Below are 20456 nucleotides of genomic sequence, written 5' to 3'. Positions count from 1 at the left end.
TTCGTGTGGTTTGTGGGGTGACTCCTGGACCCCAACTGGCTACCATATAGAACTTCAGAATGCAGGTCTGAAGAAGCCTTGGTTAGACGGTTTTTAAAGAAACATCGCGTTGGTGCTTTGTATTATGGGACCGTATTAATCAGATTCAGTGAACAATGTCAAGTATTCTAAGTCTGTTGAGATGAGGATGCATGCCATCAAATAGATGCGCAGCCACTTTGGTGTCATTGTAACCAAAGCATTGCCTAGAACAACTTAAGGGAGGAGAATGTAGTTGTTTTGCTTTTCAGCTTGTGTTTTCCTGTTTTCTTTGCCTCGTGTCCTTGCACAGAACATCGAGGTATGTGGGAGAGCTTCCTCAATGGCAAACAGGCAGCAAACATGAGCATGTAGGAAGCCAGGCCAGAGGTAGCCCCAAAGAGAGGACCTCAGGGACCTACTTCCTCTAACACCCTACCTCCTCCCTTTTATTACCACTAAAATAAATCCATAAAATGATAATTCCATCAAGGGACTAACCTGTTAAGTCAAAGCTGTCATACTGTGTCTCTGAAAGTACTCTCACAGACATACCCTGAGGTGTATTCTACTAATCCCCTGGCCATTGTCTGGTCCAATTAAATGGATAATCAAACTTAATCAAGAAACATTTTTTTGCCCAAAAAAATGTTTGCACAATCCTAAATATGTAGGAATATAAAATAAGCATATAAAACATTTACTGATAACAAACCACAGAGAAATCTATTTGAAAACAATTATTTGACAGAAGTAGAATTTTACCATTTATTTAAAATGAAAGTAAATTGGCACACATAGAAGACTGGTATGCTTGTTTATTTTTACGCAAAGAATTAAATCTTGGCTACATATTTAATACTGTAAGACAAAAAACATCATCAATGTCTGTCAGAATTGAATGATATTCTGATTTTGTAATTGTTACTTTTGACACTGCTGCTTTGCCTAGAGGCATAGTACAACAAACTTTGTGTGTTTGGGGCCATTTCATAATTTTTTGGAATCCCTCTGGCTTTATCACAAGCAAAGTTTAATGACTTTTTTTAAAAAATAAAACTCAAGCTAGAAAATCAAACAGAAAAATTGAAAATCAGATGTTCTAACACAACAAAATTCAAAGATACACTAATTTGAAATTTCTATGTTGTAGCATGATGGTAGGAAATATTAAACACTTTGTTTTCCACAGTGAAAACATTGTATCTCTATAGCATCAGGAAACTTGATAAGTACAGTAAAGAACACTGCAATTGATAATATCCAGTAGTCTTAACTCCGATCTAAGGGGTTTCAGGCATCATTTATTGGTGGAGTTCTATGGTGGGAAAGTACTCTAAGTGCATCATGTTTTGTGTGTTCAAAAGCAAGAGTGCATAATTGTTGTTGTCATGTGACACAGCAGGCAAGTGCTGACAGAAATATCTTGGGACTTATCCAACCTTTGAGTTTTAACTTTATTTTTAACTGATTTGTTTGATCACCTACAAATGGACCTCTATGTTGGGGTAAACATGCCTCTGTGTATGTGTGTGTGTGTATTTGTGCAAAGACCAGACCAGGGTATCAAGTGTCCTCATCTACTTCTTTTGAGTTCTACAGTTCTGAGCATATCTTGCCCAGAGTGGGGTCTTCCAAAGCAGGTACACGTTGTCTGGAGTGGTTATAACTACAGTAAGGCTTCCCGAAATGGGATTCACGGCTTCACCAACAACCCTTCTTCCTTCCTTTCTTTTTCTATCTCTTATTACTGTTGAGATCCTAGGTCATTACAAAGAAACCATCTTCTATAAACAAGACATGATGATGGCAGGGTCTCTTGTGGGGTGGTGGTAAGGTGTATGTGTGAAGGATTATGGATAGTCTTAATTGTAAAGTGCTAGGAACATAGAGAGTACATCGCAAGTTCTTGGTAAATAACTATTACGATTAGCTGACTGCTATAGTGGAATAATATAATTTATTCAAGGAACTAACAAAATGAAGCAGTTTTTAAATATACAATTCTACAGAAAGGGATGCCAGCAAAAAGAAAAGGCAAAAATTTCTGGTGCAATGCTTTGGTACAAGGCAGTGATTTTTAAAGTCCCCCCAATCTGGAGGGGCTTTAAGTTCCCTCTAATTCCTATCCTTGTCTCCATTGGCTGGAACTTGCCTCCTTCCCAAATTTCCCATGTTATTGCTTTAAGACACAAAGCCTTATTTAATGAATAGTTTGGGGCTTGAGATAGTACCCATCCCCCCTTTCTGACCATGAGCAGGAGGGCAGCAGACTACCTGTAACTTTTTAAAGAGTTCTGTGACAAGCCACCAGCTAGGGGGGGCTATTGCTTTCTTCTTATCTGTAAATGGACTGTAACAATCTATTTCTTACAGAGAATAAAAGCAACTCCAGAATTTCTGGTAGGAGGGATTCAAAGAATCAACCTCTTTGGAAATTGAGTTGAAACACTTCCTCAACACTGATCTATGTTTATTTAGCCTGAGAGAATGAGTAAGGATTCAAGAAATCCTAATGGAACCAGAGCCCTCCCCTCATCCCCATTGACTTTTTTGCTCACTCATCCGTCTGGTGTTCCTCCTGCCCTGATCAGGTAATCAATAGTTAACATATACAAAACAGTCTCTGCCAAGACTAGAACTCCAGAACGGAAAAGGAATAATATAAGCACTACCTAAGAACAGAGTAGATGCTCTAACTGTGGATCCTTTGCAAGTGTTGTCTGTGCTCCTAATTGCTAAGCCATCCTTCAGCACCTTGTTTTGTTTTTATCTTCTTAAGACAAGGTCTCACTGTGGCCTAAAATTCCTTAAGTAAGTCAAGCTGGCCTGGGACTCAGTGATCCACTTGCTTCTTTTCTGCCTTCCAAGTGTGTTAAAGGCTTTCACCACCAGAACACCTCCCCTGGCTTGCCTTAATAGTCTTAGGCAAGGAAAGTTGTTCAAGGGTGGGCGGTGAGTGGGAATAGGGTAGGGGTATGCCCAGAGTGTAATAATCATTTCTAAATCATCTCAGACCTCCACACTATTACCTCATGGGGCAACCACAGCCCTGCTCTCCTTTTCGGTTCCTGCCCAGCGTGACCTTGAAACCTGGGCTTCACTTCTAGTTAGCTATGACCTTTTCGGCAAACAGAATGTGCCCAGTTTCCCCCATACCAAGAACAAGTTTAAAGACTGTTACTAATCTGGAGGGTTTAGTATGGTAGCTGTGCCCGATGTTATAAAGAAATTTAGTTTTGATGGTTTTTCATGCTTTAGCAAACAGGTTTGGAAACAAAACTAGCAAACTTATTAACCTGCTCTAGTAATATGGTTAAGACTCCAGGCTTTATTTAGTTCCTGTTTTAACACACCGAATAATCAGGCAAGTTGCCTCTTCTGCACTTGTTTTTCCTTCTGTCTCATGTAGACTTCGCTGAGTCAACATAAAAATCAGCAATTGAGTTCCTGGTTCGCTTTTGACAGTAGTTGCAGCTATAGTGACCATCCAATCAGGGCGCTAAAGGTTGGTAAGCTTTAAGGAAGCCAGAAGATTTATAGGAAGGTGGCTTTCGAATACGAACGGAAGAAATAGTCCCTGTTGAGGCTCAGGTTGCTGGCTCTTTCTGTTTTAAGCATCTGTAGGGATCTCATCTGAAAACGAGCCTACCACTCTTTTTCTCCTTCCTTCCTGAGGTCACTTTGAGGGACGGAGCTTCAGGAGCTACATAAGAGCAGATTATTGTCCTCTCCTCGTCCTGCAGGCTCGCCTGCATCCCCCGGGGACCTGGCAGGGTAAAGCTGCCAAGCAGCCTGCGGCACTTAGCAAGATTCCGCGAAAAGGCTGCGCGGCAGTGCTGGCCCGGGCTTCCCGAAGAGGAGGAGGTTCAGCAAAGAGACGCCGTCATCCGGAGCCTCCAGCGGGAAAGGCTCGCGGACTCGAGGACGCCGGGTCACGTGAGCTGGGCGGGCGCGCGCCCCGGCCCCGCGGGAGGAGGTGCGCAGGAGGGGGCGGGGCCGGGGCCTCCCGTGAAGCCCCGCGCGCGGACGGACCGGAACTCTAAGCGGGTGGCTTGTTGATAATATGGCGGCAGCAGCTGCCGGGGCATCCCGAGGTGGCGGCAGCGCCCACACCCGGAAGAAGGGGCTGTTTTCGGACTAGTGCAGCGGCTCCTGCGGCCCCGGAAGTCCCGGCCAGCTGCTGAATGAGGGGAGCCGGGCCCTCCCCGCGACACTCCCCCCGCGCCCTCCGCCCCGACCCGGGCCCCGCCATGTCCTTCTTCCGGCGGAAAGGTAGCCGAGGGGTCGCCGGCGGGGGGCGAGCCGGGTCTCGGGCAGCGGTGGGGCAGCAAACCTGCAAGGGTTTTGTCAGGGCGGCCGCGAGGCTCCTCGGCCTCGGCGCCGACACCCGCGGTGCCGAGTGCTGCCCGGGACTCCGCAGAGAAGAAGGTGGCCTCCTCCAGCGAGGTCGAGGGCCATTGTCGCTTTGGGCCGAAAGTGCTTGCTTAAACCCATAGAAATTAACACCTGTTGGCTAAAGAGAGGTTTTCCTGGTGTGTTTGGTTTCCAGAGGTTTATGTGTGTGTGTGATCCACGCACGCACTGTGGATGAAGATAAAGGAAATCCCTTTACTTATAGGAAGTCTTGACTTTTCCGAATATTGGGGGGGTTTATTCCTAAAAACCACGTGAAACTATTATTTCTTCAACTAGCGCTATTTTCTAGTTTCCTCTTTTGGGGGCGGGGGTGGAGAGCGGAAGGGGGCCCACTGTTATTCCTAAAATAAAATTTCTTACTACTGAAGTTCCGTATTCGGAAGACGACCGCTTTTGATGATTGAGCAACTTTACTAATTATTGAGACCGTTGCTGCTATTATAAATGAACTACTTAGATTTCTGATGTTCAGTTGTAAAAGCTTACTCTGTTTTAAAGTACAGGCAAGGTGATTTTGATCCTGGAAAGGGTTATGGTATTTCATTAAATATACATACACAAATTGATCAATCAAATCTCTTTAGGTGGAGGTGGTTGTATCTCTTCATTCTTACTGAGATGTATCAGACAGACTTTTTTTTTTTTTTTTTTTTTGAAAAAAAAACATAACGCTAAATCAGGCTTGTATTCACATGATAGCTTTTTCATAAACTCTGTAACCCGAAACAGCCGTTAACCCACTTTTTTTCCAGCTGAGAATCAGATGATTCCTAAAGGCCTCATAGGACTGAAGCTGTCTGTTGATGCTAGGTGAGGGATGAATGAAACTGGTAAATGATAGGAAGCTTTATCAGTAAAGTGTCTTAATATCTCTGCAGTTTTTAACTGTACTTAGATTGCCGGTGTTGGGGGTGCTTGTTTTTTAAGGGGGAAATGCATTCTAAGTATGGGACTAATTTCAAGTTGAACAACAGACTTTTGTCTGTTCATTTAACACACAGAGTGTCCAGTCTGCCAGACACTGTCTTAGGGTGTTATGGAATAGTCATATGGACATAGTCTCTGTACCTATGTATGAAGCTCACTGATGCTGTAGGCAGGCAATAAATAGGCTAAAAAAAAATGAGTGTATATTTACAAACTGGATGATGCGTAATGAAAGACTAATTTATTAAGAAAAACCCATTTTGGTTGAATGTTAGAGGAAGAATTCAGTATGTAACCTTGAAACATAAAGCTAGTGGATCAGTAGTAGACTGTAACTTTAGAGAGGTCAGGAAAGACACTGGCAGTACCAGGTATGAAGAGCTGGTGCCCTTTATAGGAAAGGCAAGGCGGCCACTGTGATTGAGGCATAGAGAGGCAGGTAGGCAGACACCAAATTATGGAGAGTTTTATTCCAAATGCAGAGAGAATGAATATACTGTAAAACTTTTGAAGAGAGGTGACCTTACAATAAAGGGTGATCTGGTTATGTGCTTAGAAAGTTCATTCTAGAACCTATTGACTCGCAGATAAAGACCCTTGCTGTGCAACCTAACCATCAGAGTTAGAGCCCCAGGACCCACAATGGCAGAGGGAAAGGGTAACGCCCATTAAGTTGTCCTCTGACCTCTACACATGTGCTGTGGTACATCCACTCCCACAAAATAAATAAATGCACTTAAGGAGTAAAAAGATTATTCCAGATGAGTTCTGGAGACTGAATGTGGCAAGAGAAGCTAGAAACAACCTTTCTGAGGGGTTGGGAGTCAAGACAGTGTGACTTTGTAGTCCTGGCCTTAGCATTTACTGATGAGATCGGGGGACTCTGTGGACATTTTTCTTCCTCTAATTTAGTATTTGGATTATAGGCATGTATCGACACACCCAACTTCTGAAAACAGCCTCATATAGATCCATCAATTTATTTTTCTTTTTTGATAGAGATTTATTACATTTCATTTAAAATGGTAAATCTAAAAATCAGGAAAAGAGGGCTAGAGATGACTCAGCCCTTCAGAACTTATGTTGTTCTTACACAGAACCTGGGTTTAGTTCCCAGAACCTTCATGGCAGCTTAGAACCATCTGTAACTCCAGGTCCAGGGAATCCCCTACTGTCCTCTGGCCTCCTTGGCTCTAGGCATCCACATGTATTGATGTAGGCAAAACACACACACCACAACAAAGTGGAAGCAATTGTAAGAATTACCTTAGTGTTTCCTCAGTTTACCTGTCTATTGTGTTGTTTTTTTTAATCTAAGTCTTTTGAGATACGCACTTTGTAATCTACTGTCATGAGTTTTTTTCTTTTTTAATTTTTGAATTTTCAAATCAGTATTTCGACATGCAGTCATTACTAGCCTTAAAGTACAGCATCCTGCCTCAGTCTTTTGAGTACAGGGGTTACAGGAATGTAACAGCCTGGCCTGTCTCTTCTGTACACATAACCTGGTATGGATAAGAATAGCTTCTCTTAGATCGCTGTCATTTTATTCTATTTTCACATGGAACTGTCCCATAGAAATTAGCACTGCCTTTTGAGTTTTATATGTATGGGTGTGTTGCTTGTGTATGTATGTACACTATGTGTGTGCCTTTGCCCAAGGAGGCCAGAAGAGGACATCTGATTCTCTAGAACTAAGTTAAAGATTGTTGTGAACCATCATGTGGGTGCTTGGGAGTTATTGTAACTACTAAATTCCCTATATTTCTGTTCACCCACTTTCCTATTAATACATTTATTTCTTAGGTTTTACTTACAAACATTGGTGTTGATGATCATTAAGTAGGTATCTTCCTATGCAGTTATGCAAGAATATTGATCATCAGGCTGCGATAACAGCAAATGCAAAGCGGTTAGAACAATTTACCCTACCTAGGCATGCCTTTTCTAGTTTCATCTGTGCTGGGTTTTTTTTTTGTTTGTTTGTTTGTTTGTTTTTTGTTTTTAAACTGCTGCCAGCTTTCTCTTTTGAAATGTTATTGATAGACACAGTTCCACACCGGGAAGCCAAGATATAGCTCCCAAAACATAGGTTATCACACCTGGCCCTTTGGCGCAGTGCTTCCAACCAGCTGAATAGATCATGGCTCTGAAACCCAGAAGACACAAGCAGAATGGAGAATGCCTTCTTCAGTACAGTGTTCACAGCTTTCAGGGGCTCATCAAAGGTCTGCCTTCATTTGTTGGACCTATAGAAGAGCAGCAAACGTGAAGTCATGTCAACCCACTCTAGGACACTCAGAAACTTACTTAGGATGGAGCTCTTTCCTTCTAGAAATTGGGTTTTTAAATTATTTAAAAGTGTATGAGAGAGAGAGAGAGAAAGAGAGAGAGAGAGAGAGAGTGTGTGTGTACAGGCATTCTGAGTTTAGAAGAGTGTGTCAGATCTGAAGCTAAAGTTACATGAGTGGTGAGATCCAAACTCGGGTCTGATACAGGAGTATATTATGAGCATTTTTTTTTTTTTTTTTTTTTTTAAAAAAAAGAAGGTTTCTCTGTGTACTCCAGGCTGTCCTGGAACTTGCTCTATAGACCAAGCTAGCCTGGAACTCAGAGACCCAGCTGCCTCTGCTGGAGTACTGGGATTAAAGGTGTGCAACCCAGGACAGGCAGGAGTATGTGCTCTTAACTACTGAGCCATCTTTTTAGCCTTTTTTCCTTAAATACCTTAAATTCTCTGCCCCAAGAACAGATTTTTTTTTCCCCTATAAATCATTTCAAATAATAATTCACATGTAGTGTTCCTCTCTACTTGAAGACTTTTATTTTATTTGTGTGTATGGAGTACAGGTGTAACTGGACATGTAAGGAAATCTAAGGATATAAGAATCCAAAATTTCAAAAAAATAAAGAAGACAAAACTCATGACAGTAGATTACAAAGAGCATATCTCAAAAGACTTAGATGCTGACTTTGTGGAGTCGGTTCTCGACTTACTATGTGTTCTGGAGATCAAATTGAAGTTAATCATGTTTATATGGCAAGTACTTTAAGGATTAAGCCATCTCTCTAGTCCTTGGGATTTATTTCTCTGTCTCAGAGACAAGATACAGTCCATTCATCAAATCTCTTAGTCCTCCAGTGTTTTATTTTGTTTTTAGATTTATATGTGTATATGAGTGTTTTGCTTACATGTATGTATGTGTACCATGTTTGGGTGAGAAGAGGAAGTTGGATCATCTGGAACTGTAGACAGGGGTCCTCTGGAAGAGCAGCCCATGCTCTTGACCACTAAGCCATCTCAACAGTCCAGTGCAGTGCACCACCAGTTTTTGAAACAAGGTGTTATTGTAACACAGACGTGTGTATTTTTGATAGTATAAACAGAGATCTTTGAGGTCAGCAGAACTTAAAGTAGTTACAGTATGGGACTAACCAAATGGCTCAGCAGGTCAGAGTGCTTGTCAGGTAGGTCTGACAGCTTGAATTCAGTCCCTGGAACGCATCATAGTGAAAGGAGAAAGGACTCACATTATATTCTAATCTACACACACAGTATATCAAATAAAATGAAACTTTGAGATTAAAAAAATAGTTATGAATGTTTTGCATGAATATAGTATGTTCATGCACTATGTGAATGCTGTGCCTTTGGAGGCTAGAAGAGAACATTGAACACTTATAACTGGAGTTCCAGTCAGTTGTTAGCCACCATGTGGGTGCTAGAAATCAAACCTGGGTCCTCTGGAAGAGTAGCCAGTGCTCTTAACCACTGAGCCATTTCTCCAACCCCAATTAAAAACATTGTTAAAATGGGGCTGGAGAGATGGCTCAGAGGTTAAGAGCAGTGACCGCTCTTCCAGAGGTCCTCAGTGCAATTCCCAGCAACCACATGGTGGCTCACAGCCATCTATAATGGGGTGTGATGCCATTTTCTGTCACGAAAGCATACATGCAAATAGAGTACTCATATACATAAAATACATAATTTTAAAACATTTTTAAAAATGTTTATATTCTGGCCTTTTTCAGAATAAGTGTGAACCTTTAATATAGCTATAGATGTATAGATTCAGATAAAGAATAAGAGGTAGGAGATGTGGAATTATTTTTTTTTCCAGATAGTTTTAACCAGTTACTTCATAAGCAAGGTGATAACAACAGTGCTGCTTTCTCCATCTTCATAAAAATCAGCTTCCTCTTGACATCTCAGCTGTAATTCAAGTAATATCTCAGAGGACTTCTTTAGACACCAGCCTAATCAGAGGTGACTGTCTCAACCAGTGTTGACTGTCAGGAGTGGTGACATGTGGCTGAATTTAGGTTGTATTCTGGGATAGCCCTTAATAGACCTGCTGACTGATGGGATACAGAGTAGGAAAGAAAGACAAGTTGAAGTTTTACCCTGAGAAAGTAAATCCTAAAAATCTGATGATAGGTCTTCATGGACCACGTTTGGAGTTAAAACTGCAGATAATTTAAATAAACCTGTCAGAGATAAAAAGTGGAGCAGCAGTTAGCTGCATCAGGCTGGTTTTAGAGGAGATGCAAAGCTGAAGATGTAAGATTGGGAGTTAAAACTACACACGTGACTTTAAAGGATGGCACTGGACCTGCCTGCTGGCTGTCGTGTGGTGAGTGGTCTCTACCACTTTCCTGCCCCTGTGCTTTACCTTTTCACAAACCCACAGCAACAGCAAGAATGGACTGGAACCTCTGAGATCCACACCTCAAAATAAGTGATACGACAAACAATCAGGGTGATTAAAAGTTGGTGGTGCATGCCTTTAATCCTAGCACTCGGGATGTAGAGGCAGGCAGGCTGATCTACAGAGTGAGTTCTAGGGCAGCCAGGGCTACACAGAGAAATCCAGTCTCAAAAAAAATTACTAAAAATTTAAAAGTCAGGCTTAATTTTTATAGGCTAGTTCTATGGGAAAATATAAATAAGGACCATCATGACATCTTAATATTTAAAAAGACAAATGCTAATCTTGTAATTTCATCCTCTCCAGAGCACAGGCTTCACCATCTCCTTATATCAGAAGAGACACAGGCCACTGTGGGTTGGTGGGTGGTACATTCTTGCTATTTGAGCATTTGGAAGGCTAAGGCAAGGGGATTCCTTTCAGATACTGGTCACTCTGTCACACATTCCTGACAGCAGTGCCTAGTGACAGCAACCACTTTATCTTTCTCAGGTTGATGCCTACATGCTTGGAAGTAGATTTGCTGAAGGCAAGGGCACTTTTCTGGTCCGGGCGAGTTGAGCACACTCTGGGGATTTGGGTTGTTGATGGGTTGACTTTTGGGAGACACTTGAGAGCCAGCTATTTTTGCTACTAGCTTTTCAGCATTAATAGTATTTCAGAACATGGAGACATGGGCACATTCTGAGATTTCTTACTTTGAATCCACTCAGTGAATTGAAGGAAATTTAATGTTTAAGACAAAAACACAAGGAAAGTAAAGGAGATTAAAAATAACCTCATGTCAGGTCTTATAATAGAATCCACACGTGCCTAGAGCAGCTTTGCAGCTTTCTTGCTTGCTGTTATGAGCTTATCTGCTATAGAATTTTCACTGTTTTGTGTAATAAAGGAAAGATTATGTAATCACTTTAGAGACAACCTGTTACCCTTAGGCTTAGGAGTTGAGGTTGTAAGTTTGGGATGTTTGTACCCAAAGCTAGGGAGGGCATACCAAAGAAGTAAGATGCTATCTATAACCAATGAAGTCTTTTTCTTTACTGCGCTTGTAGGCAGCATAGTGGGTGACTTGTGGTATTAAAATTTACCCTACGCCTTTAATCCCAGCACTCGGGAGGCAGAGGCAGGCAGATTTCTGAGTTCGAGGCCAGCCTGGTCTACGAAGTGAGTTCCAGGACAGCCAGGGCTACACAGAGAAACCCTGTCTTGAAAAAAAAAAAAATTTACCCTAAATTTATTTCGAATGCCTTTTGCAACTATTTCATTTTTCATCAGCAACCCTCTAAGTGAGTTTTAGAAATTACCTGATTTTACTACTTAATACTTAAGGAAATTAACGTTCATTGAAATTAAATAACTTATCCATGACTGCACTGCTGATAAGTAGCAAGAGGCAGAACTTGAATATAGATGTTTTGAAGATTGGCTCTTCAAGAGCCCTTTCAGAGGTTTTGATCCATTGCTGTTCAGAGGTTACTTTCTTAAAGAATTCTTTTCTAAGAACTGACCTATCCCCAGGGCACCTACAATTGATTGTTCTAGAACTCATACTCATTCTATTAGATTCAAGTGTCTCTGGTGTTGACAGTGTATAGAATGGCTCTCTTTCCATGCATAAGTTGGTCATGATGCCCTTTTGTGTTGTAGTGAAAGGTAAAGAACAAGAGAAGACCTTCGATGTCAAGTCCACTAAAGGTGAGTGACCCTCCTTAGTGTTCACAGTGATGGATGTGTGGGTATGAATGTTCCAGTTTTTATCTTCTTTTATGATGACAGCAATCATTCTTCATCATTATTATTACTATTATTTATCATTGTGATTTATTTTCTCTTTAATTATATTCTAGCAGGCTTTTACTGAGCATTTGCTGGCTACTCTAAAGTGTACCAGTTTTTCTTTATAAATCACACATTTGATTGTTCCCTAACAGTTATTAGTTGGCTTTGTTCAATAAAACAGATTCTGAGCTGTGACAGCTAGAGAGAAACCCATTTACAAGGCTGGTTTTCTATCTATTCAGAAATGTGGATGAGTACAGTTTTCACTGTATTTCTTAGGACCAGTGGCCTTCATTGAAGCTTATTCCCATCACATTGTGGACATTGTGGACATTAACACACTGTTCTTATTTATGGGTTTAAGTATGCCCCCCCCTTTTTTTTTTATCTCTGCTGTTTTTTTTTAATTTATTTAATATCTGTTATACTGAGATTGGAATGAAAATTTACAACAGAAAATTATTTCCATAGCCAGTACATACAAAATTCATTTTCTAACATAACTAAAATATGCAGACTGCTATTTAGACTTTTCTAGTGTTTTCTGATATGTGGCCAGCATTGTTTACTGTCTGCTCAATTAGCCAGAGAGTTTATAACATTTATAAGACCTGTAAGATTGGAGAAATATGCTTCTCTAGCCTTATTATAAACTTATTATTGATAATTTAAAGTGAATTCATTTAAAGTACCTTCTTTAAGCCAGATGTGACTGGCATTTGGTAAAGGTGAAAGTTCTAAGTGGAGGCTTGCGAAGATACGTCTGCCTGGGAGAAGGGAGGAATTAGGACCCTAGGCCATCAGAACTGCAGTCTTCACACAGAATTGACACTAGTAGCCTGACTTGGGAAAGAAAGTCTTGGAACTTTCTTTAGATTCTTCATTTTGCATAGTGAGGAGATTGGCTTCATTTTGTTTCCCAGTAAGTTTCTAATTCTCTAAATTAAAATTGAGATTTAAAACTTCATACCAGGTGGGTAAGATGAAGCATCAGCGTCACCTGTAATTACAGCACTCAGGAGACAGAGGCAGGCAAATCTCTTTGAGTTTGAGGCCAACCTGACCTGTATAGCAAGTTTTAATACAGCTCAGGCTATATAGTGAGACCATGTCTCAGAAAAAAAAAAAAAAAAACAAGTAAATAAGTTATGTCTGAAAAATAATAATTTGCCAAATAATATATGAAGTAAAATAATTTTCACGCTCGTAATCTGCTGGTAAGATCACATAGTCTGCCTAGCAGGTAAGGACTTGATCTTAGGATAATAACAGAAGCTTTACAAGAACCAACCCTTCAAGAAGGGCCCTTGAGAGTCAGTGGGCAAAACTACTCGTGGCAGAAGAGAACTGATCCTGGAGGTTATCCTCTTATTTCCATAAATACTCCCTGCTACAGATGCACCTGTACTTGTTTGCATGCATGAACATGCACACACATGCATCCATAGACACGCGTAAGGGTAAATGTGAAGTTGTAGTCTGATTAACAGGACCTACTTAAATGCACACCGGCTAATGAACCAAACATCGTAAATGGCCACCATTTACAGAGCACTTTTTAGTTCTTGGTATTTAAAAGGTTGGCTGTAACTTTTAAACACTTTTCAAAAGTTGGCTGTAATAAGACCGTGAAAAGCTTGGTTATTGGATATTGGATATAGTTCATAGACTGGTAGGAGAGAAGAAAATTTGCCAAATAACTTTACAGGCAGCTCAAACTAGTGATGGGAATAAGGAGGACAGAATTGAAGTCCAAGAGATAAATTGAGTTTTGTAATTGATTAGATCTCAGATGTGAGGGACACGAATGTAAAGTACACGACTTGCTACCTTTCTGGCTTGCCTCACAGAACCAAGCTAGGGAATTACATGTTTAGTTGTGGTATATTGTGGGAAGTGCTTTTGAGTTACTCATTTTCATAAATTTCACACATAGTAATTCTAGGGTCTGAGGTTTTAAACAGAGGTATGACTCTAAGTGACCTAAGTTGGAATGACTCTTTCCAAGTTCATAGAATTAGGACAAAGTAGTTACCTTTTCTCTTTGTTTGCCTCTACCTTTAAAATGGAGGAAATACCAATCTTGAAGAATTGTTCAGAAAGACCCAAACATAAGTAAAAATCCATAGACAAAGCAGTAGATTGCCTGGTCTGTCATGGGTGTTCTAGGTTGTGATTGCTGCCTAATGTTAACATAGTGAGCTGAAGTGTAGTATTGCAAGGGGCCCAGAAAATTTGAGGTGAGCAAACTCTAGGGAATACTTCATGGAAGTGTTACAGCCGATATAAACACTAAAGAATGAAGAGAATTTTAACGAAAGAGAAGATTGGTTTGGTTTGGGTTTTTGTTTTTTGTTTTTGTCCTTGCTAGCCTTTAAATTCTTTTGAATATATATATTTTGATTCATATATATATATATATATATATATATATATATATATATATGAATCACAGGGTCCTTCAGATAAGTAAAGGGAATTTTTTACAGAAAGATTGAAATGATGTTGTACAGAGCCATAAAGACCAGAAAAGAAAAGAGGCCCTAGTCATGGTCATTGCCAACGGCTCAGCTGCCTCTCCCTCCCCACCCCCTAGATTCCTGATGCTCCCAGTCCGTCCGCCCCCACCCCTCACCCACACCCTCTTCTCCTGCTGTCTCCTTTGGCAGGCCATTTCCACAGAGGAGAAGGAATTGTATCAGATGCCTGCTATCTAGAACCTTCAGATAAAGGAGACTGAGGATTACATATCCATGTAAGAATTCAACTGGCTGGAAGTCCCTTACTTCTGGGGATTGCTCATAATTATGATAAAAAGAAGCTAGAGACATTTAAGAAGAAACTTGTCTTTGTTACCATTGTACTATAGTTATGCATCCAGAATATGGAGAAGCAATTCAGCTAATGAACACATACCAGTTTCTAATAGAGATTGGAGTAGCTAAGGATTATTTCCTGAAGGCTCATGGGTTTTAAGTGCTGTGGCTCTTAAAGAATTTCCCTTCTGTCCCTTCTGTACAATTAAAAAAAAAAAAAAAACAAAAACAGAAACAAAAACAAAAAACCTATCTTGTGTAGTATATTCATTTGGGGTCCACTTTTTATTTTTAAAGATTTATTTATTTATTATATGTAAATTCACTGTAGCTGTCTTCAGACACCCCAGGAGAGGGCATCAGATCCCATTACAGATGGTTGTAAGCCACCATGTGGTTGCTGGAATTTGAACTCAGAACCTCCGGAAGAGCAGTCAGTGCTCTTAACCACTGAGCCATCTCTCCAGCCTCTTGGGGTCCACTTTTAATTCACACTAATGTAACTCCTTCATGTAATAAACTGAAGACTTATGCCAAAAGACAAAACAAAACAGAAAAATAAACGAAAAAATTCAAAAACAGAAAAGAAAGTTGAACCAGAGAAAATGGGGATCCACTGTAGGTCTTTGAGCAGGATATTGATGCTATATGGTGTTTTCTTTTCTTTCTTTCTTTTTCTTTTTTTTTTTTTTTTTTTTGAGACAGAGTTTCTCTGTGTAGCCCCGGCTGTCCTGGAACTCACTCTGTAGAACAGGCTGGCCTCAAACTCAGAAATCCTCCTGTCCCTGCCTCCCAAGTGCTGGGATTAAAGGCGTGCGCCATCACACCCGGCTATATGGTCTTTTCAAAAGGGGAGTTTGGAAGAATTCTAAGATGGAGACCCAGAAGTTCTTTTGTACTGTAGAAAAAGAGTTTAGCCTTGAAAATAAATAAGAAAGTAAACAAAAGAAAAAGATAGTGGGGAAAAAAAGAGAGAGAAAGAAAGACCATACTCTTGAGCTTAATAGATCTGAGCAGACAGGGGAGTTAGAAAGAACTGGTTTAGAAGAGGTGATAACTTCTATGTTAAGACAAATATGGCCTCAGGTGGCAAAGCCAGAGAGGGAATCCCAGCAGTGAATAAGAAGAGATGTAAGAGCAGAGCAGACTGAAGGACAGGTAAGCAATCAGGCCAGGGTTTCTCCAGATGCTCCAGGTTTTCTCTAGGAGCTGTTGCCAAAGGAACAGTAATGCGCTGTTAGTTACTCTGCTTTTATTGAATTTGTAGATCTAATTAGATCTGATTTTTATTAAGTTTATTTGGGGTAAGAGAAGAATTTATAGTTTAAAGTTTGAAAACTTTTGCTCTCGTAATAACTTAAGGTTTGAGAATAAATATACTTTTGAGAAGAAAGCATTAGAGAACATTCTTAGGAAGAGGAGTCAGTGAGGGAGACCATTTCTGACAGTGGACAATTAAGAGATGGGTTTTAGAATGAGAAGGACAGACTCAAAGGAAATTAGGGGGTGTAGGACCATGGAGACCAACTAGAGAGACTATGAGGAAGGAGCCGGTAGATATGATGCATGGGTTCTAATAGAGTAGTGAAAAGGGGAAAAGCCTTGTGTTTTCCCTGCATGCATATGTGCACACCATGTATGTAGAGGCCAGAGGAGGGCATGGAACTGAGGTTACAGGTTGTTATGAGCCACCTTGTGGGTGCTGATATGGAACCTTGATCTCCAAGAGCAATGAGTGCTAACTGATGCGCCACTTTCTCTCACCCTCTAAGAGGAAGTGCTGCACAAATGGATTCATAGCATTTTTGTTATCATGGACATCTAATTAATATAGAATTAGAAAGGAGACATTCACATAGATTTTTCAGTGTAGCTATTATCTGTATAAAAAAAAACTAGTCAGGGATGGTGAGATGGTTCAGTGGCTAAACATGATTGCCATGCAAGCCCAGAGACCCTGAGATTGATCCCCTGGAACCTATGTAGAGGTGGAGGGTAGAACCAGCTCTACAAAGTTGTCTTCTGCTCTTCATGTGTACACTGTGGCATCTATACTCATACACATGTATCATGTACACACATCCCCTAGTAAATATCAGAAACTGGCTCTGATAGTGCATACCTGCAATCCTTACATTCTGGAGGCTGAAGCAGGAGGATTCGGGGTTTGAGGATAACCTGGCCTACATAATTAGACCATGTCTCAACAGATAACAGATAAAAAGCAAAACTAATTTTGTTTATAAACTTGCTAAAATGGTTTTACTTCCTTAAATTTTTTTTTTTTTTTTTTTTTTTTTGATTTTTCGAGACAGGGTTTCTCTGTATAACCCTGGCTGTCCTGGAACTCACTTTGTAGACCAGGCTGGCCTCAAACTCAGAAATCCGCCTGCCTCTGCCTCCCAAGTGCTGGGATTAAAGGCGTGGGCCACCACCGCCCAGCTACTTCCTTCAATTTAACATGAAGTAAAAAACAAAGATAACTTAGTTTTAAGTTAGCGGATTAAAGGCATAGAGCTCTATGTCCTACCTAAGAGTATTTATTTTTTTGAACTTTAGTCATCAGTGTCTTTTATTAGATGGAGAAACTTTATTGCTCAAAGAAGAAAAGTATTGTGGTGAACGTTTTTCTCTCAATGACTTTATTCTAAATTTCAGTTTAAGAAATTGAAAAGGTCCACATTTCAGAATGCTTTCTAAATTTTTATACTTAACTCTGAGGCAACAGGCACTGACTGCCTTGTTACCCAGACTAACCTGTACTTGACACGACTCCCTGGCTCCCTGCTGGGATTGCAATTGTATAGCACCAAACTTAGCTTGACTTTGATTCTTTTAATCAAAGTTTTCAGAGAACAGTCTTTCTAAATTGTATTTTGGTGTAATATTTTACGAGTTTTAAATAATAGAGTATCTTCATCGGGCTGTGGCTTGGTATCTTCTATCAGGGGCTGTGAAGCTCTGACAGTCGTGGAATGTCACCTGCCTCTGCCTCCCACTTGCTGGGATTAAAGGCATGTGTCAAATGACCTGGCTTATTTTATTTATTTAATGTGTTTGGGTGTTCAGCCTTGCTTGTATGTGACACGTGTGTCTGTGCATCATATGTATGTGTCTATTCGCCACAGAGGCCAGAAAAGGGCACCAGACACCTGGAGCTAGAGTTGCAGGTATTTGCCAGTCTTCATGTGGGTGCCAGGCTTGAACCTGGGGGTTTTAGAAGAGCAGTCACTAAGCTATCTCTTTAGCACTTTAGCTATTTTTTGAATATTGCTTAAGGGTGAAAATTTTTAATTTTTTAAGTTATCTTAAAGCCTACTCATAAGTTTTAGGTAATCAAATTGTGTATAACTTGGGCTCTAGAGATGGCTCAGCGGTTAAGAGCACTGACTGCTCTTCCAAGGTCCTGAGTTCAATTCCCAGCAACTACATGGTGGCTCACAACCATATGTAATGAGATCTCATGCCCTCTTCTGGAGTGTCTGAAGACAGTAACAGTGTATTTATATATAATAAATAAATAAATCTTTTTTAGAAAACTGTGTATAACTTTAAATATTTTTTTTCAAAATGTATAGCTTCAGTAGCCGTACATTCCCCACAAAAAAGCACTAAAAATCATGCCTTGCTGGAGGCTGCAGGACCAAGTCATGTTGCGATCAATGCCATTTCTGCCAACATGGACTCCTTTTCAAGTAGCAGGACAGCCACGCTTAAGAAACAGCCAAGCCACATGGAGGCTGCTCATTTTGGAGACCTAGGTAAGTGACCGGCACTTCTCGCTATCTCCTAATCAGTGTGAGATTCCATTATAGGATACTGTGTGATTGAGGAGAGTTTGAAAAGATACATTAAATAAAAATAAAAAATAAAACAAAAAACCACTGCAAGTGTAATGAAATAGTAGTCATGTAAATATAAGGCTAGTCCAATAGAATAGTGAGCAGTGTACTGGAGAGAGCATTTGACACTTTATAAGATTGCACACAAACACATACAAAGATAACTCATTTCAGTAGTACTCAGGGAGATACAAAGCAAAATAGCAAGTTAAAATATTAAAATATATTCAGAGTTTGCTAATTTGAACATCAAGTTGGGCTGAGGGTAATGGCCACTCCTCATTGTAAATGGTGTAAATGAGTGAAGCCTGTTTTGGACAGTAGTCAGTTTATAAGTACTGTCTGATTCTACTGTTAGAAATGCTGGTATACTGTGTTTAGATAGAAAATTGTTACCTAATGTCTGATTCATTTCCTTCTGTTGTTTAGGTAGATCCTGTCTGGACTATCAGACTCAAGAGACCAAATCCAGTCTTTCAAAGACCCTTGAACAAGTCTTGCGTGACACTGTTGTCCTTCCATATTTCCTTCAGTTTATGGAACTTCGGAGAATGGAACACCTGGTGAAATTTTGGTTAGAGGCTGAAAGTTTTCACTCTACAACTTGGTCCCGAATAAGAGCACACAGTCTAAACACAGTGAAACAGAGTTCACTGGCTGAGCCTGTCTCTCCATCTAAAAAACATGAAACTCCAGCATCTTTTGTAACTGAGTCTCTTGACAGGAGGTTGGGGGATTCTAGCTCAGCCCCACTGCTTGTGACTCAGTCAGAAGAAACTGACCTGAGTAGTAGAACTCAGAGCCCGCAGAATCACCTGCTGCTCTCCCAGGAATGCCACAGAGCCCATTCTCTCCATCGTGAAGTGGCCAGAACAGGAAGTCACCAGATTTCCACGGACTCCCAAGAATCCTCTTCCAGACTTGCAGTAGCCAATAGAAACAGTTGCTCTTCTCCACTGAGAGAACTGTCAGAAAAACTAATGAAAAGTAAGTGTCATGTCTCCCAACACAGAATCCTGAGACAAGGAACAGGAGGGTCAGAACCAAAGGCGGTCTCCCTAGTTTACACATTTAGGAGGATTTGGAGGATTGAGTCAAGGTGTGAAAAGGAAAACAGGAAGGAGATCTTGGGTGTCTTTGTTGTGGTGTGTAACCCGCTAACCAGAGCAGCAGGGCAGTGCGCTGCTTTTTGTACATTTGGAAGGGAAGTTATTGGCCAAGGGGATGATTTCCAGGTCTCGGTCCTTGGTACTGTCTTAACTGCACCTTGTACGTTAATTTTTTTTTCAATTTATTTTTTTAGATTGCCTGTAGATATCATTTATTGAGTTCTGTACTAATTATATATTTGGATTTCATTTGTCATGACAGCTGTGTTAAACAAGTATTAATATTCTGTTTACCTTTGAGAAAACTGGTTTAGAAAGTTGCTTCTTTAGGTTGTCTAGTGAGTGAGGAGCTAGAATTAAACACAGGCATTTTGAAAACAGCACATCTTTCGTTCCTATTCTGTTAGTTCAGAAATTGTACCACACTCTCATTTTTGTAATTATTGCTCTGTTCTATTTCTCAAAGGCTTTGCTTGCTTCAAATGCATGTAGCTTATGGAATCTCTAAAGATAGGTCTGGTTTGCTAATGAATCAATTTCAGTGTGTCATTTCATCTTGGAAAGTTCCTAAGTTTTTGTAAGACTTTATTTTACTCTGTGTGTAAATATGTGATTGTGGGCATGCGAGTGCCGTTGTGTGTGTAGAAGTCAGAAGAGAGTCTTCAGGTTTCCTCTCCTTCCACGGTAGGCTCCAGGTAGCAGGCTTGTGGTTCAAGCATTTTGATATTGCTGGCCCCTGAATTCTTTCTTGGATTGTTTGTTTGTTTCTTCCTTCCATATTCTCTCTCTCTCTCTCTCTCTCTCTCTCTCTCTCTCTCTCTCTCTCTCTCTCTCTCT

The 20456-nt window shown here is 40.4% G+C and overlaps 1 protein-coding gene across 1 annotated transcript in view; it reads left to right on the top strand.

Annotated features, from left to right (window-relative positions):
- Positions 1 to 4024: 4024 nt before the first annotated feature.
- Positions 4025 to 20456, top strand: part of Akap10 (A-kinase anchoring protein 10) — a 57124-nt gene continuing 40692 nt past the window's right edge. Inside the window, exons 1-4 of the mRNA XM_021211841.1 lie at positions 4025 to 4293; positions 11721 to 11768; positions 18247 to 18429; positions 18940 to 19497. Coding sequence (XP_021067500.1) covers positions 4206 to 4293; positions 11721 to 11768; positions 18247 to 18429; positions 18940 to 19497 — 877 coding nt within the window. The 5' untranslated portion in view covers positions 4025 to 4205. The remainder of the gene's footprint in view (positions 4294 to 11720; positions 11769 to 18246; positions 18430 to 18939; positions 19498 to 20456) is intronic.

This window comes from Mus pahari, chromosome 14, assembly GCF_900095145.1.
Source record: "Mus pahari chromosome 14, PAHARI_EIJ_v1.1, whole genome shotgun sequence".
NCBI lineage: Eukaryota > Metazoa > Chordata > Mammalia > Rodentia > Muridae > Mus > Mus pahari.
The sequence above is the reverse complement of the archived record's forward strand: the minus strand, read 5'-3'. Positions and strand labels throughout refer to the sequence as shown.